General features: G+C 34.7%; 1 protein-coding gene across 1 annotated transcript; it reads left to right on the forward strand.

Moving 5' to 3' along the window:
• Window positions 1-1759: 1759 nt before the first annotated feature.
• On the forward strand, window positions 1760-20743 carry ZMYND10 (zinc finger MYND-type containing 10). The gene is made up of 12 exons (XM_087707815.1): window positions 1760-1890; window positions 4236-4344; window positions 7639-7755; window positions 8540-8593; window positions 9991-10143; window positions 11139-11227; window positions 13208-13308; window positions 15984-16156; window positions 17246-17371; window positions 18130-18251; window positions 18587-18712; window positions 20372-20743. Exons 1-12 carry the CDS (start codon window positions 1793-1795, stop codon window positions 20481-20483), a joined length of 1380 nt encoding a protein of 459 aa, XP_087563941.1. The 5' UTR covers window positions 1760-1792; the 3' UTR covers window positions 20484-20743.
• The last annotated feature ends 6328 nt before the right edge of the window (window positions 20744-27071 follow it).

A 27071-nucleotide genomic window follows, 5' to 3' on the forward strand; every position in this document is an offset into this window, starting at 1 on the left:
TACATGAACATACATAAAGGATACTGAGGCATTGCTGGAAATAAAAGTGTTACTTGAGCAAATGTCCTTTGCAGTATGCTAATTTCTCATTACTTTAAAATATGTTAATGTCCATGTGTGCTATGGTATTTGTGAATATAGTAGCAAGTTTATATATTTGGCAAATATATCCATCTTAGCTGATCTAAAGTCCTATAACAGTTTTACAAACTTTACATTCTATTACTGCTGCATTCTATTAAATTAATCTTGATTGATTGATTACGTGTCATCAATTTCAACTCTTAGTGGCCACATAGATCTGCTGTCTAAGTGTATCTTAGCTGATGGAAATTATTGTTTTAAAAGTATATTTTCTGAATCTGTTATTTTTATTTTAGAGAGGTGCTCCATAATCCTTGAGAGGGAAAAGAGATTTGAGTCTAAATAGTTGATCTTTTCATGCTTTTTTTCATCTGCCAGCTTGATAAAACTGATTATTTATGTTTTGGGGGTAAATAGCTATTGAGCACATAAAAGAAGAGTTTTTAATATATTACCATTTCAAGAAGATAAAAACCTTAGACTACCAAAAGGAGTGTTCTGATTTTTAAAAAGTTATATAACTCCTAGTTTAGATGAAACCTGACATATTTCTATTTTGTCCTGACTGCAGCTATATTCATATTTATGATTTAAGTGTCTCCCTCTTGCTGCATTTTGTTGTTGTTCACAACAATTCTGTAAGGCACGTGAGGTACCAAGTAAACAGCTCCAGAAGATCAAAGTTATTTCATGGAGGGATTTGCATATGCTTTCCTTAAATCCAGCAAAATATTTCTATTTGCTGAGATTCCAGATCAATATTAGTGCTCCTCCTTGTTTATGACCAGTGAGCTGTCAGCACTCTGGTCATATTGATATCATGTGCCAAGCTAGAATGTGATTGAGTTGTCTGTGGTTTACTGCTGTTGTGCAAGACTAAAGATTAAGGTTCCCCTCCCACATATGTACTAGTCATTCCCAAAACTAGGGGGCAGTGCTCATCTCCATTTCAAAGCCGAAGAGCCAGCGCTGTCCAAAGATGTCTCTGTGGTCATGTGGCCAGCATGACTAAACGCTGAAGGCACATGGAACACTTACCTTCCCACCAAAGGTGGTCCCTATTTGCATTTTTATGTGCTTTCAAACTGCTAGGTTGGCAGAAGCTGGGACAAGTAACGGGAGCTCACTCTGTTATGCGGCACTACAGATTCGAACCACCAAACTGCCGACCTTTCTGATGGACGAGCTCACATGTACCACTGAGCTAAAACAAAGCCAATCCTGAATAAATCTGGGCGTGGAAGGGGACCACTAGACTGTCCTGGGCTCTTTTATACAGCCTCGGGAATTCTGAAAGTTGAAGTCGACATATCTTGTCGTTGCCAAGTTTGAGAAATACCAGCCTAGGCTAAGCAGGGAAGCCCAAAAATAGAGACAGGTGCGTCCCATGAAATCGTTAGGGGACGAGCCTAATTTGCGAGGGGCTTTTTGTGTTTTGCAAACCGAAGTATGGTAATAACTGGTCCAGTGATTGATTTCCAAGTAACCTCCCAGATGTTTGTGTTATGAACTAAAGAGCTAGCAAGTTGAGGAAACCCAGCCAATGAAATCCCTGGTGGTCGCACTCGTTAAGTCCCCACGCCCAGCCGGCAGGAAGAAGCCGCCATACTGTTGGGGGTGGGGGCGCCGCTAGAGGGAGTAGCACTTGAGCAGCGCGCGCTCGTCACCACGGCAACGGCGTCCGGGCTTGAGGTAGTCGGCCGGCACCATGGAGGATCTGTTGCCGGAGGTTTTGCTGCCGAGCGAAGCCGAAATCTCGGTGGAGTCGCTCAGGAGTTTCCAGCTGCGGGATATCGGGAGCCATGAGTACGGGGAAGGAGGAGGAGGGGAGAGGGAGGTTGGTGCAAAGGGGAGACAGAGGGTTCCGCAGGGAGAAACTCGCGACGGGAGGTTTCGGCTTTGCCTCAAGGGTTGAATGTCAGCCTACGGGCTTTCCTTTCATCTGGAGCAGTCCCCCCCCCCCCGGCTTATTCGTTTACAGAAATGGAAGAGCTATCCTTGCAACAAAAAATAATAATAATCACGTGTTAGGTTTCTGCCTAATGGCAAGCAGTTGTTATTTTCAAAAGACCCCGAGTCGTGTTTTTCCGTGTATTTGAGGAGCGTATGGGATAAAGGAAAGAACAAGCATTAGGAGCCTTGAAAGGGGGAAGATGGGAGGGAGACTGGAAAGACATTTTGGTCGGAACTGCCCTTCCATCTAAAACAATGGTTCCCAACCTTTTTTGGGCCATGCTCCACCTAAGCATCTCTAAAATCCTGATTCCCCCCACCCCCCAACATATAATTCTTACTTTACTCAAAAAGTGAACTCTACTCATGCGAAGGAAGCCTAAAAGGCCATTAACTTAGTTTAAACAAGGTTCCAAAGCACATGGCAGCCATGAAAGAGAAAAATAAAAGAATGAAAGACAGTAGAAGTACTGAGGAACTTAAAAAATATGAAGGGACATGAAAAAACAGCAAAGAAAGTTTCAAAACATATAATAGAGAACTGAAATGCAGAAATATAAAATAATTTTAATGAAAGCTTTTTCTGTAATACTTTGATCATATTAATTACTATTCTAAAGGGAAGATCAAAACGTTGGGACAAACCCACTTTTATATCAGTTCCATTGCTGCAGGTGGAAATAGGAGTGGACAATGAAAGAGATGTCATTGTTTATATTCTAATAATAAAGAAAATGGTAAGAAATACCATCAAAGCCATCAATAGCTGGGCCATCCCTGTGATTTGATATATTTCTTGAATTATTTACTGGACACAAGCTAAACTGGATAGCCTGGACTGATAAAACAAGAAAACTGATGATTATTCACTATGCATTACTTCCCTTAGCAATATTGATAATTATACCTGCCTCACAGAAATGGAGGCAGAGGTTTATTTCAAGTGAACAACTGCGGAAGAAGAAAAGCATGGATTGACTGATTATGAAAAAGACAGTGGAGAACAAGCATTGATGCAGGTTAAAAAATTAGACATTAAAAGTACAGGAAACAAAAAGAAGATATCAAAATAATGTAATAAAAACTGGAACAGAATGTTGGCAACAAAAAGCATTACATGGTCAATTTCTACAAAATATACAGAGGAAAGTGAATAAAAATAAAAACTAGTAGTGGCTTACAACTGGAAGATTTAAAAAAAAGAAACTGAAGATTTGATTTTGGATAAGCAAACTATTTGAGTCAAGGTCAGAATTGGGGAGAAATCATTCAAAGAGTAGATCATGCAAAGAAGCATAAAAAATGAACATCATATAGATTACACCAGATTATAAACAATAATGTATCTCAATCAACAGGATGATTCATTGAAACATCTTTAAAACTTCTACTTTCCCATTATTACATTCGCTGTTGCTTATTCATAATTTTGTTTGCACTTATCTAAAAAGTGTGTTTCAATCACATGAGCAGATTTGCATTTGATCTGAGATCTTTCTTTCTTAATCTTCTCCTGCAATAATTATTTCCCAAATCAGCTTTAAAAAGAGTTTTAGAGCAAAAGGATTTACAGAGTAGAGAAGGCAATAGACCAATTCCATTACCAGTGCCCATTCCATTAGCAGGGAGGTATCATTGAATGATTCTAAAACAAGAATTGTGTGTTTATTAGTGGAAAAATACCCTCCAAAGTGAATGAAGAGCAAATTATGTTAGTTTTTCCACTACCGTGTTTCCCTGAAAATAAGACAGGGTCTTATTTTCTTTTGACCCCGGAAATAAGCACTTGGCCTTACTTTTGGGGAAGTCTTATTATTTTTGAGGTGCAGGAGGCGGTGGGTATGTCATCTCATGGCTGCTGCTGTGTTGCAATATTTTTGAGAGGGCTTATTTTTGGGGGAGGGCTTATTTTAGCGCATGCACTCAAAAACCCTATTGGGCTTATTATCTGGGGAGGTCTTATTTTCAGGAAAACAGGGTAGTAAAATACAGTCTCTGACTTTAGCAAGCCAATGAATTATCTTTGAGATTTTTCTCAAAATTGGATTATACTAGAACATATAGGTCATTTAAAAAAACATTGGCAGGAAAAACCCCTTCCAGATTTTATGTAAAACTGTGGTTGCAGTAATGGTTGTAGGGAAGTATTGGAATACCAGCCATAGACATGAATGCTAACTGCTTTTACTAATTCCTAGGTGGCTACGGCAACAAGAAATAATTGAAAAGCTGAACATGCAAGCCATACTGAGTGCTTCTGCTGGCCAGGAGCAGATCCTTATTGAGTTTCTGGTGAATAATGGCAAGGTATAAATGAATTTAGCCACTTAGTCACAAGAAAATCATTATATTATGACAAAGGCTACATTAACCTGAATAAATATGAGCTTGATTTTGATCAAAATTTCTTTTATTATTTATGTATTTGGCAGTACTTATATTTAGAAATGCATAGTTTTATACAATTACTTTCTGGATCAACTTAATCTTATTGTAATCATATAAACATATACAGCAATAGCACTTAGACTTATATACCGCTTCACAGTGTTTTACAGCCCTCTCTAAATGGTTTACAGTGTCGGCATATTGCCCCTAAACAAGCTGGGTCCTCATTTTACCAACCTCAGAAGGATACCTTTGCTCTAATTATACAAATTAATTGGCAGGATAGAAACAATATGCTTTGTTTGTCTATGGAGATTCTCAGTCATCCAGGACATGGTCGTCCCAAAGGTGCTTTTTTTTTTCTTTTCTTTTTTTTTTTTGAGAAATTTCTTTATTGTTTTAGTTAAACAAAAACAAAAAAAATCATGTTTTGTTACATCTTGTTGAAAGCATATCGATTGGTTACAAATATATTCCGTGCGTTTCTTCCACAATCCTTACATATACTTCATTCAAATCATGTTGTACATTTTAAGTCAAGAAAGAAAAGTTATGTATTTTACTATCCCTGTACCATAATTCTCATTTGGTTACCATTGTTTAAACATGTTTTTATCTAGAATCATTTATATTAGAAGACACAACCACCTACTGGCGTTAATTTGCAATTTCAATAGATCTCCAATACCATTGCACCTTTATAACATATTCTAAAATTAATTCAGTTAAGTAAGATATCTAAGCATTCCCCGCCCCCCATAACACACCTGTATGTATCATTAAATATTGTCCATTAACATTTCATTGTTATTATTGTAGTTAACTAAAGGTTATTTACTGATTATCTCACCTCTCCTCTCCAGGCCCACACAATATTATAACTTTATAACCGTCTTTAAACAATGATTTATTAATAAGATTTATAGGACTTTTCCCTCAATCCCAAATTACGTGCTAAGAAAATAAACATTAGACATCTAAGACAATCTAAGATATATTAACATTTCTACTTGACAGTCACCCAGAATGTACATTAGCATTTCTATGGCCTGGTTATTTATCCTAACTAGGGTTACTATTTCTCTATTAATATCATAGTAAATTTATGTTAATGGATAAACATTCAATGGTAATCTAAAACAGTCTATAAGCTACTAAAATCTCTACTTAATAATCATCAAAAATTAATTTTCCATCAATTGGCATTATTAACCAGTATCTTTCCAGTAACAAAATGGTCTTTCATCTCTCGCCAGTTGTTGTGTCAATTCTCTGTCCAGAATCTTTCCAGGGTTTAAGACTTCTCTCTGCACTTTGAAGCTTAAACGATCTCTCATGTGGTTTTGTTGCCCTTGAGTTGTTATTAATGTAAGCTTAATTTTGGTTGTCAGGTTTGTTTCGGAATAGATTTGTCTTATTAACTCCATCTTTTTCGCTCTTTCTTTTTCTCCTACATCTTGGAGTTTAGGGTGGAACACCAAGTTATCAAAGTCACTTTTCCAGCTTCCCTTCTTTCCACCTTCACTCACGTTTACTCCATTTATAAGTTCATCTGAGTTCTTATCTTTGTTTTCTGTATTTTCATTTGCATCTTTAATTTCTGGGGCTGCAACTTCATCATCTTTTTTTGTGATACCCCATAGTCTGTCCCATTTCTTGTCAAATCTCTCAAGTCCTTCTGAGATGTTTTGAAGTCCAGCCAAAATGTTTTGAATTATCAAGTTTTCTTCATCTAGGTATTGCTACATTTTTTAGAGTAAGGAAAAATATAAAGAAAAAGCAAGAAGAATTTGGTACTATCTACCACTCTAGCCTGTCACAGATTTTGAAGAATATATCTATTTTTATTTTAAATCTTGAACAAATGTTCTTTTATGGTTTTCAAAGAAGAAAGGTTCTAAAGTTTTTCTTTCCTTTTCCAATTCTTGCCAAAATATTTCCCACACACCACTATTTGTGACCTTGGGTCTTTATCAGGTTTTAAAGAGAAGTTCCAAACCCTTCTGTTGCACAGTCAGTGTAGTCAGATAAGAGTGAACAAAGAAAACATTGTTACAACAGCAAAGGAAAAAAAGCTTCAGACTTGGGCTTCCAAGTGTCAGATTCGACTATTTTAAAACCTTTTTCCTTAAGTATCTTTAATATAATATTGTAACAAGTAGAAGAAGAAAATTATTAAAGTAAAAAGAGTTTTAATTTAAGCCAAAAGAGTTAAAGTAGTAAAGGGAAATAGAGAAAAAAAGATCCCTTCACCTCAAACGGAAAAAGCGGAAATGTTGCAATCACTCAATCCACAAAAGATCGTTACAGGCAAGAGCGAAGAACTTTCTAAGGCAGTCCAATAGCAATTAAATACACCGCTTTGTTCTTGCTTAAGGGACTAATTTAGCTTAAGAAAAGAGTTTCTTAGGGCAATCTTCTAAAAGAAAAGAAAAGAAACCTCACCAGATGGAAACACTTTCATTTCTCTCTTCCTGGCGCCGTCTCCAACTATGGCAGCCGAGGGGGGGGCTGCCTGTTTGCCGCTGGTTGGAAGCGCTTCCCTTGGGTCGATCAGGGACTTTGCGATGTCCCTGCGACCAGCAAGGTCTTGTCTTCCAAATCACCGTCTCTTCGGGATGGTTTAGGTCCTGCCGGACCGTCCAGGGGCAAAAGTGTCATCGGCGGATTCAGACAGTCGAATCCGCACAATGTAATGTTGCAACGTTGGCTCCTCCTCCCCAAAGGTGCTTTTTCAAAAGACAACTGGGACTTTGTTTTTCTTTGAAGATGCTCTGCTTGTCATCCAAGAAGCTTCCTCAGTTCTGAACTGATGAGAAGCAAAATATCTTCAAGGAAAAACTGTCCAGTTGCCTTTGGTTAAATTATGAGGAAATAACTCCTCTGGAATAAATGGTTTTGATTGCATATATATACTATAACCCTACTGGAGAAAACATCTTGACTAAGCAAACCTACTAAGGACATGCATAGAATGAGAGCATGAGTGAGATACAGATATGTATCTTTACAAAGCAAAATATGTTCCCATTATTGTTACAAATAACATTTCTTGTCCTTCTGAGTACAGAAACAAAAGTAAAATAAGAAAGCCTTCTGCTTGGATTTAATTTGTCTCTATGAATTCAGGCATCAGACAGAACTTTCCCAAGTCTGATATGTTTCTGATTTCAACCTTGCAAACAGTATACTTAAGTTATCCATTCTTTATAGATCCCAACTCTCATTGAAGAATTAATTACTGTGGCCATTTGGAAGCAAAAAATCTTCCCTATACTATGCAAACTGGAGGATTTCAAACCAAAAAGCACCTTTCCCTTGTATTTAGTGGTATGTATGAAAAATATTTTGAATCAGCTTTTGTATAATACTTGCTATTAGAACATTTCAAAGCTTCCTGTAAGATCTACCTGCCAAATGATGCTTCACATATTTATTTGTTAAAGTAATAATGTATATCTTATTTTTTGTAAGAGCTAGTGTGGGTCAAGGTGTAGAGCAGTCTTAGCTGTGGAAGTTCATGTGTCTTTCTGCCTGTCTTTTTTTTCTCAACCTATCATAGAATTTTACTGTGAAAAATTAGATGAAGGAGTGCAATATAACTCCTGTTGAGTTTCTCAAACAAAGAAGAATGTGAACCTTACAAACAAACAGTTCTACATTATGTTGCAGATAATTTTCAGTAAATGTATATAAAATATAATGTTGTCAAAACAAAAGCTGTGAGAAATTGAAGGAGAGCACCTCTTCAGATAATAGAAAATCATTTTACACTTTGAATTTCAATATATACTACATATTGGCTTGTTTTATACAAAGTAGAAAATGTTCAGTGCAGTCTGTTTGAATAGCACAAGCTTAGAACAAGGGAACAGTTCTGAATTCTTCCTCACACTGACAAAGAAGAGGAAGAAGCAATAACTACTCACATTGTGTTTAGCTACAGTTTGTTAGGTTGTCTAATTCTTTTGCTGTTTTTAGTTCTATGCTTCCTTTTATCTCAAGAGACCACACAAATGCAATATTTTTAATTTCTAATTCCATATTACCTTGTTTTCTGAGAATGGTAATATTTGTATTAATTTCTGATTTATCTCTGCTGTCTCTTATTCAGCTGCGACATGAAGCTGCAATTATTAATTTCTTGGAGACAGTATTTTTTCACAAGGTAGGCATGTTTCACAATGTAAATAAAAGTTTGAAATAAAAAATTCAGTTCATAATTTAGACCATTCTAGAAGAAACACAATTATCTGACTAAATTCTCAGTGCAGTAAGAATTAGAACTTCAATCTAGAAGACAGTTACTGGTATAAACCTATTTTCTTCTATTGCCTTAGTTATGTATATACCTTGCATGCCATCTTATTTAAATAGTAATAGGTCCATCTACTAGTACTTTCTTTTCAAATAGAATAACTTTTAAATACCTATTTGTATCTTGAGATGTTGGGCTGGACAAATTCATACAATATTTCATATTTCATTCTGGAGATCCAAATTGACTCTAAATAATCCTAATAAATAGGAGAACCAATTATACCTTTCATATTTTTAATCTGGTGCTCCCTAAACAATAAGGGAAAAATGAGTATATACTTCCCTCCTTTGGAATCCCCTGATCTGAACTGATTTAATGTGCAAGGTAATTCCTCTCGGGTGCTTACTTCCTGTGGCATTTATTTGTTTGGAAACCATATTTCAAACTCAACAGCTTTGTTCATTTGCACCTAACCATGGCATAAACATAACCCTGCCATTATTTTTTCTGGCATTGCCTTCATCCCATCTGCAGCACAAGAATGAGACTGGCATAAGGTACATTTAACTATATTGCTATTAAAATAGTATTTCTTCCATTTTTCTGATATAGCACAGGCAGCCCTAACATGTATAAAATATATCTGTTACTTCAAGGGAAATTAGATGCCTCCAGTGGCTTAGAGAAGAGGCAAGGATTGGTAATGGGGACAGCAATATTCATTTCACATTGACTCAAGAATGGGTGGAGAAAGTTCAGCTCATCTGTGAGAAAAAGGTTGAAACTTTTAGATAATGTTAATACTTCCAAGTAATCAACTTCTCTCCTTTTTGTTGAATTATCTAAATCCTATGATAATCTAGAAGTAAGGGACAAGATTCAAACTTGATGCATCTCTGGCCAAATTTCTTGCTGTTTTCTGTACCATTGTGGTCACCCCTGCAAATCTTTCTCAAATAATTGCTGTAGGTAAACTTTCTGTATTAATGCAATGGGTGAATCCATAATTCAGTCCTTAGCAATACAAAACCAGATAAGGTATTTTGCTTGCCTTTGGGAATACAAAATTTTGCATGCTTATCATATGGGAAGCTATTTTAGATGGAGAAGGAATTTATTGTATCAAGTCATAAGATACAACATTATAATTGACAGATTGCTTAACTGAGAAACATTTTTCCAGATAGCCAATGAGTAGACTAATCTACCAGCTGAGATGAAATTAAAACAATTTAAGTGATCTTGACATTTGCCTTCATTTTGGAAGATGTTTCCATAAATTATAGCTTGTCTTCTTTGTATAGGAAATCTGTGAATCAGCAGAGGATACCATTCTGGATTTAATAGATTATACCCATAGGAAACTAACTCTGTTAGCAGCTCAAAGTGCCAATGGGAAGATACCATTTGAACAAAAGTTTCAACCTGAGGTTCTCGCCAGTCTTTCATCAATGCAGGTGAGCAAAGGATATTATCTCTTACTCCTAAGCAGCACTCTAGGTAAAGGGAAAATATAAGATATAATTGGACACAGTTGCAAATTGTTGGGTAGCCATGAAAGAAAGTTTAAATCAAGTTTCTTCATTCTGTGGTCACTTGTGAATACACAGAAATGTCACAATCAATTAATGTTCTTAAGAGAGTGTAACACAGCTCTCTTCCATCAATTTAACAGTATCTGTGTCTTATCTTCCACCAATTGAAATTGGCTGGCCTCAAACTTTCTAGTGTCCAATTTCCTAACATATCCATTGTATTTACATCCAATTTATACAGTTTGTTAGCTTTTCTCACAATTATATTCTTTCTGCTTGGCATTTTTCTGGCTTTGATCTTCCCTCCCAAGATAGATTACTCTCCTAGAGAAATATTATCTTATGCTTGGATCACATCCCAAATAAAGACATTACACAATGTCACTATTCCATTTATTATATTTATTTTCTCATTATTTCTCGATTGTAATATTGTGTATTTGTTTACCACAAATAGCCAATAACAGCAATAATATTTGTTTCCTCATAGAATTTAATCAGCACTTTACATTTTTCTTATGAAGTTATCTTGGACTTAGGGCTTTTAGCAACACAGTTGAGGATCATCACACTCCAGACTGCATGGTTCTTAAACTTTTAGCAACACATATTTTTTCACAACTAAGAACGTGCTTGGTGCCATCTAAACTCAAAATCAGACCATATATTTCTTCAACTCTCATGAAAAGAACAGTCAGCCTATTACCATGCAACCTACTGGGTATTTAGATTTTGGGGGCAAATTGATATGGAAAAACAGTATTGACATTAAAAGAGTTTTTCTAGGAAAACCTTTTCAGAATTCAGAGGCCACTGCCGTGGCTGCCCTCCAAATGTCCAGCCATTTCTTAAAATTTTAGGAACCTCAGATTTTCCTATTTAGAAGGATTGTATTAAGGATCTTTTATTCTTTTCAGGAACTAAAGAAGCAAGCTGAAATGATGGAGTTTGAGATCTCACTGAGAGCTCTTTCAGTGTTCCGTTTCATTACTGATGGGATAGAGAGGTATGTTAACTTTCCATAAAAGAAATAAGGCAGTTGGGAAAGATAATCTTTTCAATAGAAGATACTATATTTCCTGTAGCTCAGGGCTAAACCATTGAGTCCTTGGAACTCTCTGAGCTTCATTGTTTGCTTGTGGAGCTTTTTTTACATTACAAGCTAACATCATCACTGTTAGTGAGCGTAGGGTTTATTCCCTACTTTCATACGTAGTTTGTCCTGCCAATGGTGGTGGAGGTATGGTTTTCTCCTTGGTAGGTTGATTGTTTGTCTGGGGTTAATCCATGCTTATCTAGTGTTGGCTGCTGGAAGGGATGTGTCCTGGTCCTTTTTTCTATTTTAACTTTTTGTTATGTCCTTTGAATGGTATATAAATATGGTTTATTTGTATGTACTTATTGATAGCTGATTCATCTGAATGCCAAGCTTCTAGGAATTCCCTAGTGTTTTGGGGCTTGGCTTGTTCCAGGATGCTTACAGTTTCTCAGCTGAAATTGTTGTTGAGTCTGTCCATATGAGATTAAGAAGTTTTCATAATGTCTTCTGACTGCTAGTTGACATTCATGGACACGCTCTGCTAGTCTTCTGCCTGACTGTTATACATATTGGCTGTTACAATCCTTAAACTATATGCTGAGGATCAGGAATCCACAACTCCCAGCCACAGACCAGTACCATTCTGTGGCCTATTGGGAACCTCGCAAGTGATGCATGAAGCTTTATTTATGCATGCACAGATTTAGGCTGCACGCACAAAACCATTCCCTTCCCCCGCCACTGCTGCCACCACCACCGCCAGACCATCGAGCCAAAAAGGTAGGGGATGTAGATGATGTAGATAATTCCAGTTTTTGTGCTTAGACTTGGGTGTTTTGGTTTAAGTTGTTTTAAGGGGCTTTAGTTGCCAATAAAGAAGAATATTTTGTAGTTCAGGGTTGTAATGAGAAGTCCTTGATGCTCTCTGAACTTGCTCATTTTCTTGAAGATGTTTCATTACCCAACCTAGGTAACATCGTCAGGGCTTTAGTTGATTTACATACTAGAGAGATGCTATGGGGTTGTAATAATCTGTTGCTGGTTTCATACCTTGTGTTGGTTGTGCTATAGTGGTTTGAGAGGTCAGACACTTTTTTTACTGAAGTTTTATTTCGTTGAAAGATGTTATGTAGGCAGTCTCCTTCCTTTCTCTGGTGTTTTCTGCAGTGCATTTGTGATAATCTGAATCATGTTCTCACACAGTTCCTCTTGTGGGTGATGGGATTGTTACTAAAGCAAAATAATTTGATTTCCATAGCATGGTGTTATTGTGTTTTATTTCTTTTATTTTATTAAAAGTTGCATTAAAGGGAACTGCTCTCAGTGTCTGGTCTGGTGGTCATGGTTTGATAATGATTTTGTTTTGGCAGTGGTTCTCATATTGATCAAAATGTTACAGAATTAGGATGTAACTATATACTTCCGTTTGTAGAACAAAGTACATGCTATGGTCAACCAAATTATCCTACAGTTTTGAAACTCCTAAAAATAAATATTAGACATTTAACATTTCCAAAATTGGGACATACTTTCTGCCTTGTTTGTTATTGTTTAATGTGACAAAAATCTGAATATGCATACCTTTACATTGGTATAAAAGCAAATTTGAAAGTTTTAATGGTATTCTTATCAAAGTAAAGATGATCTTTCAGGGGTCAATTACCTATCGGTAGCAGTAGTAAATCTTGTATATAATCTACAATGTTGAAAGTACTATTTCTGTGGTTTTTCAGTATAAAAATGTAGCTTTATATTTAGTCATGTGAATTCTTTTAATTGTTGAAACATTATGGAGGCATCGTAACATGAATGTAATTGGGATTATAATTTTGTCACATTATTGCACATTAATAAAGACATTGTCAAACCTGAGAAAGAATGGAAATAGCTTCATTGCATAATGTACACATATTCACTATATCCTTTTTCTCTCATATACTTTGTCAGTTTGCCAGTAAGTGCTGTGACAAGAATGTTGAATACGCACAATTTTCCATGCCTTCTGGTGCAGCTGTTAGAGCACTGTCCATGGACCAATCTTGAAGGAGGTCTGTATCATGTCTTAGATATTTTCTCAGTGTGTGCCAAAGTAATATAGTGAACATTTATTTCTATGTTCTTATTTTTATTAGAAAAGAATGGATTTTTTAAAAATCTGAGTTTTTCTGGTTGATACTTCTTTTTCCAGTGGCTAAAAGATTATCATGGCTAACAATTCTTAGTTGTTGCTGAATATAGTATAGTTTATAGATTTTGAGATAAATTAGGATTAGGAAATTCTTCCCAACCCCAAGACATTTTAGCGCCATTTGTCCTTCATGTTTCTATCAGCACATTTGATATTTTAGTATGTATAACAAATTCCTTTAGTGGGTTATTTTTTAAAACTGTGCCTCTCATTCAAAGCAGAAGTTTTGGAACATGTGGAAACACAAACAAAGCATCTTTTCAAATCTTTAAAGCAGCCATGTCTTTTTAAGGGTTAGATGTCTTCTTTGAAAACTGTTCCCGGCTATCGCTGTACACAGATGTTTGTATAACACACAAATATAAACAAATAGGAGTTGCATGAGTCTGAAAAAAGACATGGATACTTTAATTATTCAAAAAGGCAGGCTTTTGATATAACACGCATTTCCCCAAAAGGCTTCTTTCAAAAAAATATGTTGCCCTATCATTTCCGAACATTTTTGGAAGGCTTTGCCCAACATCTATTATTTTCATTACTTTCTGAACTTTAGTTGATATAATTTATGCATCATTTCATTTCATGTTCATTTCAGAAAATCTAAGCAGTGCAGTTGTCATCATGTGACTAGACCCAGTTTTAAAATCATTATTACACAGCCGTTAAGCAAATCACTGCAGTCTTTATGCAAATCCAGATTCCGCAATTATCTGCTTGTTAGAAATCATCTGGGAAGCTGATAATTCATGATCACCTGACTACAAGACACTGCAACTATCATAAATTAGAGCTGGTAGCCAAGCACCTGAATTACAGTCAGGTGACTGCTGCAGGAGTGGTACAATGGTCATATCTCCGAGGACAGGTTGTAAGTCACTTTTTCCAAGGCCGTCACTACTTTGAATTGTTCTTAAAGAAACAGTTGTAAGTTAAGGATTTGCTACAAGTTGATTCATTAGTCTGATGTTACAAGCAGAGAACTCATTTTGTTTGAGAAAGGTATATATCCAAGAGAGATATCAAGGGCATCTCAAAATAAAATAAAATTTGTGAAAGGCATTGATTTTAATTGAACTCTAAGGTTCAAAAGTCTCAGCAGATGAAAATAGCACCTACCCAAATGTGGCTGACCTCAGAAATTAAGCAGGGTCAGCCCTGTTTATTATTGTATGCAGATGGAGGACTACCTGAATTTCTGGGTTGTTAGGTAGACTTGAAGAAAACATCCATCCAAAAAACCCAACAGCAACCTACATAGGTACAATTGCCAATAATAACTTAATGAAAGTTTATGGTTTCTAAAGTTTCATCAAGAAATCAATGTATTATTATATCTGAAAACTTAATTTCATTTTAGTGGAGAAGCCTTTTTCCAATTTATATCTTCTAGATATGTTTTGACTCACCGATTGGGAATTCTAAGAATTGTAGGCCAAGCACATCTGGAGGACACTAGGCAAAAAAAAAGATTACTGGGAAAATCTCATTATTATGCAGACTCTAACTCTCCATCATGTGCCTTGTGCTGAAATTCATTTTCAACATATTCAGACCAATGCAGTTTTTAATATTTTATGCAATTGAAATATACTACCCAGCTCCAAATGGGATCCCCAAGCCCACTGACAAACCCCTGTCTCTAAGGCTTTATGGAAAATCTTATGTCTGGGAATGATGTTCCAAAGGGAGGAAGCCATCAAAGAGAAAACCCTTTTCCTAGGTCCCATTAGATGTGTTTCCTTGAGTGTTGGAGCTTGTAACATGCTCTGGGTTCCTGCTCTAGAAGATATTATTGAGGAGAGGTGGGCCATCAAATAATCTGTCCCCTAGCCATGTAGAGCTTTAAAGGTAATAACTAACACCTTACATTGCACCTAGAAGCAGGTGCAGTCGGCAAGCAGTGCAGCTCTGGCAAAAGAATCTTTGCACATAAGGACTTGCATAAAACTCTGAGGGCATATTTATAGTATCTTCTTCACCTTTCAAGAAATGATATAGTTATAGGTAGTCCTCATTTAATGACTGCAATTGTGACTAATAACTCTGTAGCTAATTGACACTTTCATTATGTGACACATCATGTGACTAGCTGACTTATGACCTCAATTCTGCTGCAGTTATTAAAAGAATCAGACGTCATTAAGAATGACATCGTGTGACCGCAATTGGCAGCTTACTGCTGGTTTTTCCATTGATTTTGCTTGTAGGAAGCTGGCTATGAAAGTTGCAAATGACAGTCACATGAACATAGATGATGTGATTGTCATAAATGTACATTGGTTGCAAAGTGCCCAAATTGCCATAATGTGAATGTGGGATATTATGACCTTCATAAATTTATGCTGCATACGAATCCGATCACTTGATCATGGACATGCTATAACTGTTGTAAATTTGAAGTTCAGTCATAAAAGTATTTGTTCATTATTCTTATAAGTTTGAACAGTTACTAAACAATGCAATTACAAACCAATGTTTTGTATGTATAAAACAATATTCAATACCAAAAGTATTTTCTCTTATATTTTTCCAAAGGAAAGTTGAAGAAATTTGAGAACGGTTCATGGTATGAAGTTGCCCCTGAAGACCGCATGAAGATGACTAAATTGGATGGGCAAGTGTGGCTCTCTCTTTATAACCTACTCCTTAGCCCAGAATGCCAGCGCAAGTATGAATTCAATAACTTTAACAAAGGCCAGCTCCTCAAGGTACAGGATTGCAAAGCTGGCAGACCTTTTATGTGTACTTCATGTTTTCCTTAGCATGTTTAGACCTAATATTGTATTCTATTTTTAAACAATATAGCAGGGAACAGGAAGGGGATTGTTTAATATTGCAGCAGATGATAACCCTTGTCACTATTGGATGTGGAAAGATACACACACACCCAGATATACATACCTATAATGAACAACATAAATAAATATAGGGAATAAATATAGGGATGAAAGTCTTAATAAATAGGTCAAATTGTAATTCATTCTTAGATAATTATTAACAAATTTTAACTGTGAAATAGAATGTCAAAAGCTTTTTAACTTGAAGTCCCTAGGTACCATAATTTTGTTTTAGTATGCTACAGAAATAGAAAATAAGTATAAAATGGAATATAAGATTTTTAAAATATAATATAGTTTTAATTTCATTTCTGCTCTTAAAGCACAAAATGACGGTTCTATTTTATTAGTTGCTTCAAAAATAAGTTTATTTTTATTGAAGTCTTAACAAATATCTGTTTTTGAAATGTCTATCTCATTCTGTCAGTCACCTATTATCTATGTTCTTATTAATATTGCTTTCTTGCTTTTAAAGCTGTTAGCTGCCCAAAGTTTTATAGAATCAAGCTGTCTTTAAATTGTACAAAAAAGTAAATGAGATTTAAAATGTAATAAATAAAAGAGGTGGGCTGGACATTGTCAGAATGGTGGAAAAATGCATTTTGGAGTGCATGATTTCTTAGAGACCCCATTGTTGATATCAATATTGTTAGTCTAGTTCTTGTATGATTAATATACACATATATCGAAGTGACATAATTTGCAAAAATGGCAAAATGGTCTTTTTATTAGGGAGAAGACAAGAGATACATTAATTAGTGATTGAAAACTCTTTATAGGGTTTTTTGCTAAAAACAGAAAAAAATGAAATGGAGATTTGAGGCAGGGAAATGAGTCTGGAACAGGGGAGATTGCTTAATTCCCATAATATTTTTACAATCCAATTTTGCAATATAAAATATGCATGTCTCATTTAAAATGCTTTACAATATATTTTAGTTTTATCTTGTCTCTGTTTAGCTTCGTGCCTTCCTGACGGATGTTCTTGTTGACCAATTTCCCAATCTTTTGGAGATGCAGAAATTCCTGAGCCATCTGGCTGTAACAGATCCTACTCCACCCAAGAAGGACCTCATACTGGAGCAGGTAATGTGCATCCCTACTATTTTTGTCCTATTCTTATGTTCCACAATCCCAGAGAATACCATCTATGTATATCTTTATTCTGAATACCTCTACGACATACTAAAATACTGCATTACCTATTTGGGATTGCAATGGAAAAGATATAGATATAATAACCATTTTACTTGCAAATATGTATTTTATTATCTCATCAATAAGAGATGTATACCAATGTTATTTTCATTAACATTGCAGCCACTACAATAAAATCTATGAAACCAGAGGAAAACTTTTAGTTCTCATGATTTTCCTAGTTTCATGATATAAAATGTATGGGTTTTTTTTATCTTTATTGAAAGTATATGGTGAAACTTTTTCTTGTTAAGTTCCTTTTGGTTAGATTTAATGAAGCAAATATTAGTTATTCCTCAAACAGGCTAGGATTCTAATCGTAGACCTTATTAAACATGAATGATAGGACTTTAATTCAAACTACACTGCAGTTTCTTTTTTACAAATGGGATTTTAAAAAGAGGTTCCCCATATATTAATACTAGTCTATAAAAATGGGATTCCTATTTAATCTAGTTTTGTCCCTTTGTTTTCTTTAGGATAAATTTTCCCCAAGATAAAATCTCTAGTATAGTATTATACTTTTTCTTCAACTTAATGTTTATCATCTCTTACCTTAGTGCTGTGATGAACATAAGAATTTCAAAATATTTTCAATATAGTATTTGAAAGAAATAAGCCTTCTGTTTTTTTTATTGTCCTAATAGGTTCCTGAAATCTGGGATCAAGTAGTCAGAAAAAACTCTGAAAAATGGCAAGCAATTGCCAAGCACCAAGTAAATAATATGTTTAGTCCTTCAGAAGAGGAGCTGAAAAACGAGGCTTATAGGTAAGACTCATTCATATTCAGCTTCTTCCTCTGTCAAAGATGGTAATCGTTACAATTATCAAGATACATAGAACAAACCTGATAGTCCACAATTTGAAAAATAAAAAAAATCATTTTCCTAAATCAATCAAGTTTAAAAATTATTTGCTTAATGTCGTATTAAAAAATCTTTGCCTTCAAAGGGCACTGAAGTCAATTTCATTGGTATCAATTCATTTTAATAATGTTTTACTAAATATCAAATTAATGTGAGAGTTCCATTTCTATTGTAGTTACCACTGGATAATTGTTGCAGTTGTTTGGTTTTATGAACGCTACTTTCTTTCTTAAATCAGATGGGCAAAGACATATAACCTGGATGTAATGGAAGCCCTAATTCCAAATAAACCCAGGTGTGCAATGTGTGGCTCTGAAGCCTCAAAACGCTGTTCCCGTTGTAGGAACGAATGGTATTGCAAACGGTAAGTTTAATACAGCTAGTTTTCCTGTTATCCTAAATCCTCCACTAATCTTATGGTGACATAGATATGTAGAAACAAAAATAATACCAATATTAAAAATATTATAAACAGTATAAGGTTGAAATGTTATTTTCCATTTAACAGACTCTTACTTTCATGGTTCATTTACTGTAAATACCACATAATTTCAGTTGTATAAACAAACATGCATGTATGTATATGCGTAGAAATGTTTTCATGCATTAACATTTTAATAAATTGCATCTAATTCTTATGTACCCAGTTAAAATAAAACCATATTTTATTATATTGGCTTTGTTTGTGAAAAAAGTAGAACTCAGACTTACACTTTCTCCATAGTATGTTTCATAATTAATATTATCACTAATAATTAGGATATTTGGAACATTTTCTCTTCAGTAGAACGTGGACTCTCCTAAGAGTAGAGATTATCTAGAATTGGGTTGTCCTTTCTGGTTCTATAAGACAGAGTTTAAGTGTTTACTCATGTTACTATTGAGCTTCCAATAGAGAAAAGTGTACCAGTTTCAATGCTGCCTCTGTAGGTAACATGATTGAGATTTATTTTACTATATTACCAAATTTATTTTCTCTCTTTGGTTATCATCTGACAGTAGGACATTAACTGAACAATGACATCTGAGGGTCTTGAATGTTCCTCAGAAGTGATCATGTATATTCAAGTATATATATATTTTACTTCCATTTATGTCTGCTTTAAAGGAATTGGAGCAACTAGCAATATTGCAATCTGCTCCTTCATCACTTATCTAGATGAGTAGATAGTCTTGTGGGTATTAGCTTGCAATAGTAAGCAAGCTGTTTTGTTTTGATAGTGTTTGGTTAAATTTCACAAAAACGTAGATGTCAAATAAAGTTCTGCTTTAGCAAATTATTTCTCAGAATAAGATTGTGCAAAGCATTTGAATGAACACCCTTCCTCAAAAAAATTGGAAAGGTTCATGCAGCTGCTTCAAAATGTTTGTGCTTATTGCCATACACAACTACTTTACTTAAATGGCAATTCCAATGCAATTCCAATTGTCCATGCACACATGGGCAAACAATGGAGGAGCAGCTATATCTGCCTCTCAGGAGAATGAGCTTTAATACTATTTTGGTACTTGGTGCCAACAAAATAACCTTCTTCTAATACGTTTGCAAAGTGTTCATTTGAATACGTGCATAGCTCTATTTTTCAGAATATTTTATTATTTAAATGCTTCCTTTCAAGAGTTTAAAACACTTCTATATACTATATACTTCATAATATTGTCTCGATCACCTTTTTCAACAACATGGTAAGATAATATACTTGAGGGACAGAAGACTGAAATAATTGACAATCATAGTTGTAATATTTTGTGTTTGAACCATTTACTTCTTATAACAAAGGAATAATTCATATTTTATCATGCGTGTGTGTGATATATCCTATTTAGTTATAGATATATCTTCTATATAGGCTTAAGATCCAAATCCCAGCTATACCATTTATGAAATCGTTTTTATGAATAAATGAAGTATATGCTTTGACCTCCATGCAGATATTAACAGTCGTAAGGAAAAATTTGGAATGTTGTTACTATAGTTATCATCCTCATAATTGCTATTTTTTAATCTTTTACTCATCTTTAGAGAGTGTCAAGTGCAGCACTGGCAAAAGCACAAGAAAGCTTGCAACTTGATTGCTGATACAATGAAGAAAATACAGGAAGATATCCAGATGCAAGCAACATCCATTAAGTAATTCTGATAGTCAGGAAAAAAATCTCATTTAACAAATATACAACACTCAGAATGATAGAGTTTTAAAAAGGCCACCAGGTTGATAACTAATAAAATACACAGATAGTTTTTTTTTAAAGCATTTGATTTAACAAATGTCAGCCAAAAAATCTTAGAAAAAAAACATAGTTCTCGAATTCTAGGAGATAAGTCGTAGTAGAGAACTATTTCTAAGGTAAGTTCTCTCCCTTATGAATATCACTGTCATATATATATATATGTATGTATGTATGTATGTATGTATGTATGTGTGTGTGTGTATATATATATATATATATATATATATATATATATATATATATATATATATATATATATATATATATATATATATATATATATATATATATATATATATATATATATATATATATATATATATATATATATACACACACACATACATACATACATACATACATACATACATACATATATATATATATGACAGTGATATTCATAAGGGAGAGAACTTATATATATCCTAGATTTTAGATGACAGTATGCTGGAATGCTCAAGCATTGGTGTCAGGTGCTGAATTTCCTACGAATTTGGAAAAGTTACGTTTGATTATAAATGGAGATGTTTTTTTGTTTGTCATTCAAGTTTCTTTAGCTTCTAAGGCTTATGTTGTAGTTTACCTAATGCTACGTACCTTTCCTATGGTATATATGCTTAACTAGTATTTCTGCTGCAGTGAATAACATCATAATTAATGAAATTGACTTGTAAGACTTCTTCCTTCTTAAAAACAGAAATAGCTTGCAACCATTAGAGAACAAAAGCCTATGTCTTAAATTTAAAAGGGCCTTTTTGGTTCAATTATATTGCTAACTTAAAAGACAGAGATCTCCTAAGCTGTTTGCATAACTATTTGTGCATTGTTGGAGACTGTCAAAATCTGATTTTGTTGTATCAGTTTTTTCATTAGGACAAGAATTTTAATATACTAGTTCAATCTTCTGCTTTCAGTTCTGTAAAATCACATTGATACATAAGTCTGGTCTGAAGAATTTACTTATAGTCTTATGACCAGTAGTTTCACAATTACATTAGTTTCTAAATTAAGAGCCTAATATTTTGGAAACTAATATAGCAAATTCTTTGTCTTTACAAAACTAACTGGACTTGTGTGCATTGTACACGATTTATAGGCAGACATATTGTAGCCTAATAAGCATTTTAAAAGAATAATATATATTGCTGGAATGGATGAGTAGAACTTGAAAATGGGTCGGAATACGTAATTCCTGCTCTTCTCAAATCACCAGCCACTTATGCAGCGTTCCTGTATAATTTCAAATTTGTATTTTCAAGGATTAGTTATTTGTATTGGTAGGAAATTGTTTATCCTTAACTGGTTCCAGTTATATCAATAGAACAATAAAGTACAATTAAAGTTCTCTGAACAAGCCTTGATATTTGCAAATTATATGCTCTATCAAACATTTGTGTTGTGGAAATGAGAAGGGTGAAGAGGTTGCCTTGTCGACTGCACTACAGTTTCTGAATTATATGAATGTTTGATTACATTTTTTTTCCATGTCAGAAGAACTGGCTTTGAGGGAAGAGAAGGGGAAAGGATGTGGTAAATTAAGAATTTCAGTTTAGTGAGCTGTATGGTTTCACAGTTAATGGTATATCACATGATATTTTCCATGCTAGTGAGAAAGCTGACTCTGTTATTTAGTTCTTATTTTGTTAACAAAAGAACACTAATAATCTGCTATATATGAGTTTTCATGCTGCTGAATAACTAATAAACTTATGGGGGAAAAACACAGGAAATGGAATACAATTCTAAATGGAAAATGTTTAATATCTCTTAATTTTTCTAAGATCTTTAATAACACATTTTAGTCTATTTCATAGCCCTCTAGCTTTTTTTCTTCTTAATAAAGTTGTGATATTGAAAAAGGCCTTTCTTAATATGTAGAATCCTCTTAAATTTGAATTTTGGAATTATATTTTTACTGTATGTTCCATGTATTTTCAATATGCTTTCTCTCTTCCCTCCCTTTATAATATAGTCCAAGGTTTAAGTGCCTTTGGGAAAAAAATCTGAAATCTCAGTGATTTTGAGGAAAGATGTCAAGAATTTCCCCCAAACAGCCATACTATTTCTTCCTTAGTCCCTTCTACCCTGATTAAAGACAATGAGTACATTCTTTAAATAAGCAACTTGACATATTCCAGTCTCTCTATATGCTTAGTTTTTAATATTACGGAGCTCAGATACCAATTGTTCAATAATGAATCAACTCAAGGTCTTCAAATAATATAAACTCTGTAACAATTATTGTGTTCAGTCAGGAAATATCCTTAAGTCATATGCATAACAACTCATGTTACAAATATTTCCTTTATTAATTTCCATTTTAGTTTTTCATAACATATTCTGATTACATGCCTCACTCCAGGAAAGCTGGAAACAAAAAAAACCTGGATGTTTTGTCTTGTTAATAGGTTTTTAACTACGGTAATAGATGAGCTGCTGGCCACAAGAGGGGAAAATATTCCAGCAGTTATGTTAAAAAATTGTTAAGTCTGCTGACTTTATAGTGAACTTTAAAATGCTGCAACTTTCACAAAAGAGCCCTCCTATTACCTATTACTAAAAAGCTCCTACCATGTAGAAAATACTACAGGGGCAGAAGTTTTTCAAAGTTCATTTGCTTTTCATAGTAAGTACAAGGCACATAATGCAGTACTATATTTATCTGACAGAAATTAGAGAGTCATGTTTGTTTTTTTCATTGTTAATAAAAGTTTCTTATTGCAATTGTGCATAGGTTCAAACTATTCTTTCATTCCTAGACATTCGGAGTTGGTGTTAACCTTTTATCCTGCCTTCCTACTAAATTCAGACATCAAGGCAACTAGTTAAAATTCAAACAGGCAGGGGGAGGAGTTTAAAATGAATTAAAACTGAGACTACTGTAAAGTTAATAAATAAATGACTGGTTAAAATACGTCTTATGGCTGCTCTAAAGGTAGAAACAAGGAATGCTAAACACAGCTTCCCATGAAGAAAATTAATACTGCTGAAATTTGAAATTGTTGTTTCTTATCTTGATGAAATATGCTTTTCACAATAATACCATGAAATATTATATATGTATTGTTATCTGATTCTATCTGGTGCAGAATTCTGAGTATTTAATATCACAATTCAAGTGGTGAATAAGATGAATTCTCAATAGCTTTAGAGGTGTTTTTCCTCAAAGTACAGGTAATGGTTGTTCTAAATTAAACAGAACAACTTGGATTGATGGATTTAATGTTTGCCATACAGAATGAAGAATAACACTGAATTCTCTTCCCAGTATTACTGAGACCAGAATGAAGCTTTTAATTCAACTCTTGGCTGTTAAATGTAATTTATCCCTCTCCAAAGCTTATGCCTCAATATGTAGTTCACCAACAAAGTTGAAAAAATGCTTTAAACATAGCTTTAAAGAAATTAGTTCTGAAACCTATCAGACAGAGAAACGGTCAACCAAAGAAGTATGGAAGACTGAACAGAAGTCTTCAGCTGTATAACAGTCTGTGATATAAATTTAATCCAACTAATCTGAAAATACTAAAAACTAGCACAGCTGCTACTTCCAAATGTTTAAAATAATGAAAAGATAAGTAATTGCTCAATCTGTAAATGAAGTTATTTCAAGTCAACGTCAGATCTTTTTACAACTTTTGGTATCATCAAATTTACAGGAGTTCCTGAAATAATTTCCCTAATACAATTTAACAAATTAAGTTTTTAAAATGTATTTATACTCACAAAGTTATTGAACAGATTAAGGAGGCTGGAACTTAACAGCAGGGGAGAAACCATAATCTTTTCCTTTGTTGAGTATTCAAAAAAGAAGATGGCTTTATGTTTATAAAGTCTAATGTTAACTATTATTATAAATATGCCACTATTATGACATTATAATCATAATCAGTGTATCTACTGAACTGTTTAAAAATCTTTAATATAAAATATAAAGAACAATGGAAGATTGGAGGGAGGACATGGAACTCCTCTCTGCATCTTGAGATTACAAACAGCTGCAGATTTAAGTTTCCAGGCTGAACAAAGATAAATACCAATAGTATTTATTGCTTCTGAGACATCTCTAAATTTAATATTCCCGGAACACAGCAAAAATAGGACAATTTCTAGTTTGTTCCAATGATATTTTTGAATTTGTTCAAGTGGATTCTATTTCTTATAAGAGTTCAAAATGCAGTGCCTGGAGCAAGCGGAAGGGCCTGCAACCCTCATTCTAGCTTCATTCTTTTTCCTCCTTTTGACTTGGAGATAATTTTAGAAAAAGAGTAAGCTCAATAATATGAATCTATGGCAACCACCATCAACAATCTTAAGGACTTAGCCAAGATTTTCAGTAAGACTTTTGCTATGAATGCTGACAAAAGCTGCATTTAGTAAGATTAGCATGAGTGATTTCCTCTATCATGAAGCCACACAAACCAAATCATACTATAATTTACACCAGTGAGCAGGGCTAAACTATACACTTACACTAATGACAGATCCATTCTTTTCCCCAAATTTGGGATTAAAATGGAAGGACTCACTTCTCTAGTCATTCCAAACTTTTATGTTGTTGAAAAGCAAGACATCTGGAGGAGAGCTTAAGGCATCTCAGCTACTATTAATATTGGGAATCTCACATACATAATATTAGGGATTTCCTTGCAACTTTGGAGTACCATCATAGGCACTCTTCATGACCATGAACTTGATTCTTCTGTGTGCCCACACTTATTTCTCTGATCCAATTTGGGATGGGAGTTTAAAATTATTACTTCTGTATCAATTGTTGCAGTCATATAAGTGCACTGCCAATACATCATCATATGAAGGGGGAAAGATGGCAAGGCTTTCCTGCATTTTCAGTACAAAAAGAACAAGAGTTTTCATATAGAAAAATGTGGTGGTCTATTTTCCTTCAACAAGCAGATGCAAATGATAGAATTTGACAGGAGAATGGGAAAAAGAGGATTTTTGAGGATTAATTCATCCCTGCAAACATGGCCAAAAAAGTTCTTATATTTCTTTTCCTCCTGAAGGAGTCTGAAATCGAAAATCTTGTTTAAAGGTTGCATTGGAGAACCTTAGAAGTTGCAAATTCTTCTTTGCCTCCTTAATTTTTATCATAGCAAATGTGGGTTGAGAAACATGATTTTATTATAATAATGCAAAATAGCCTCATAAAAATAGATGGTATAGTACAGAATCTATTTTATGGCATTTATTTAATTCTAAAACAGAAACCCTCTCATGCAGAAGTGTCCTTGTTAATCTTTTGCATTGTTATAGCTAGGGCTGGTCTCAAAAAAACAGTGAATCAGATCTGGTGAAGAAATCTCAGGACTGCAGCCTAAACAGAAATTGAGAAAACATCTCTGAAGAAGGCAATGGCAAACTATTGTTACCAAGAAAACTATACGGATGTTTTTATGAAGTCATTAAGATTTGAGATGGATTTATAGAAGAGTTTACTTTTAAAGGAAAATGGGAAGGAAGTTAATAGGAAACCTTATTTATATACAGTATACAGCAGAGATCCTTTCGTAGAAGACTGAAGAGAGACTGAAGAACAACACTTACACAAAAGGAAAATACTTTTGAGCAATTGTTTTAAGCAAAGAGAAAGCCTCATTTGCAGGCTGAAGTGCTAATAGCTAGAAGTAGATGTTGTGGTTTCTTACCTCTGTAAGCAAGCAGCTATGCTAAACCACTGATTCTGAACCATAATCTGTTTTAAAATGCAGATTGCAAGTAATCCACTGAGATCCATTACTTCACACTTAAAAATTGGAAGTATGATTTTTAGGGTTTCCAGCTACATATGTAGCCAATTAGTGTACCAACTGACAATTCTGAAAGCTGTGGTTCCAAGTACCAGGAAGATCCCAGTTTAGGAAAGACTGGTTCAGAGAACTTTTGCACCTGGAAGAAGTTGTGTGCACACAAAAAGCAGTATATCCTCTCATCCGTTTAGGCGTTCCACACAAAGCAAGGAGGGTGGCTATCTAGCTAGCATCTTGCAGTCTAAAGTGGCTGTCCTAGGAGAAAGGTGGCTCCTGTCAGTTTAAATTCAAATCAATAGTAGAGTTTGTTTTTAACAGTATCTGCTTGTTGACAGTAGGTGGCATTTTGCCATCCCTATTTCTCCCAGGGCCATACTGCTGGCTACGTCTACCCAGAGCTGACATCAGGCCCCACCCATTGCAAGCCACGCTGTGATTCCCAACTTCCATCCAGCAGCAGAACGCAGAGGGCGAGCCAAAGTCCATCTTAGTGACCTGCTCAGAAAGAAAAGGCAGGGTGGGATTGTGTGTTTCGGGGGGGGGGTGCAGCTTTCAACTTTTTCCATTCAACTTTCTGTACTAAAACTTTTTCTCTGTTTCAAAGCCAGCCGTCTAAAAACCGCGGCGCTGTTCTGTATGATTCGTTCTCTCCTTCGCACATCTACCCCACCCTCCCGCCTCGTCAAGGGGGAGTTGCCTCGCTGCGAGACTACCGTTCTCCTC

This window comes from Thamnophis sirtalis, unplaced genomic scaffold, assembly GCF_051295495.1.
Source record: "Thamnophis sirtalis isolate CommonGarterSnake01/CBP01778 unplaced genomic scaffold, rThaSir2_p1.2 scaffold_3, whole genome shotgun sequence".
NCBI lineage: Eukaryota > Metazoa > Chordata > Lepidosauria > Squamata > Natricidae > Thamnophis > Thamnophis sirtalis.

Bases quoted from the DNA above. Each gene is read 5' to 3' on its own strand.
- ZMYND10 (XM_087707815.1), top strand. From the start codon at position 1,793: ATGGAGGATCTGTTGCCGGAGGTTTTGCTGCCGAGCGAAGCCGAAATC. The intron at 13,309-15,983 runs GTCTGTATCATG...ATTTTTCCAAAG, and splicing joins ATGGACCAATCTTGAAGGAG to GAAAGTTGAAGAAATTTGAG. The intron at 16,157-17,245 runs GTACAGGATTGC...GTCTCTGTTTAG, and splicing joins ACAAAGGCCAGCTCCTCAAG to CTTCGTGCCTTCCTGACGGA.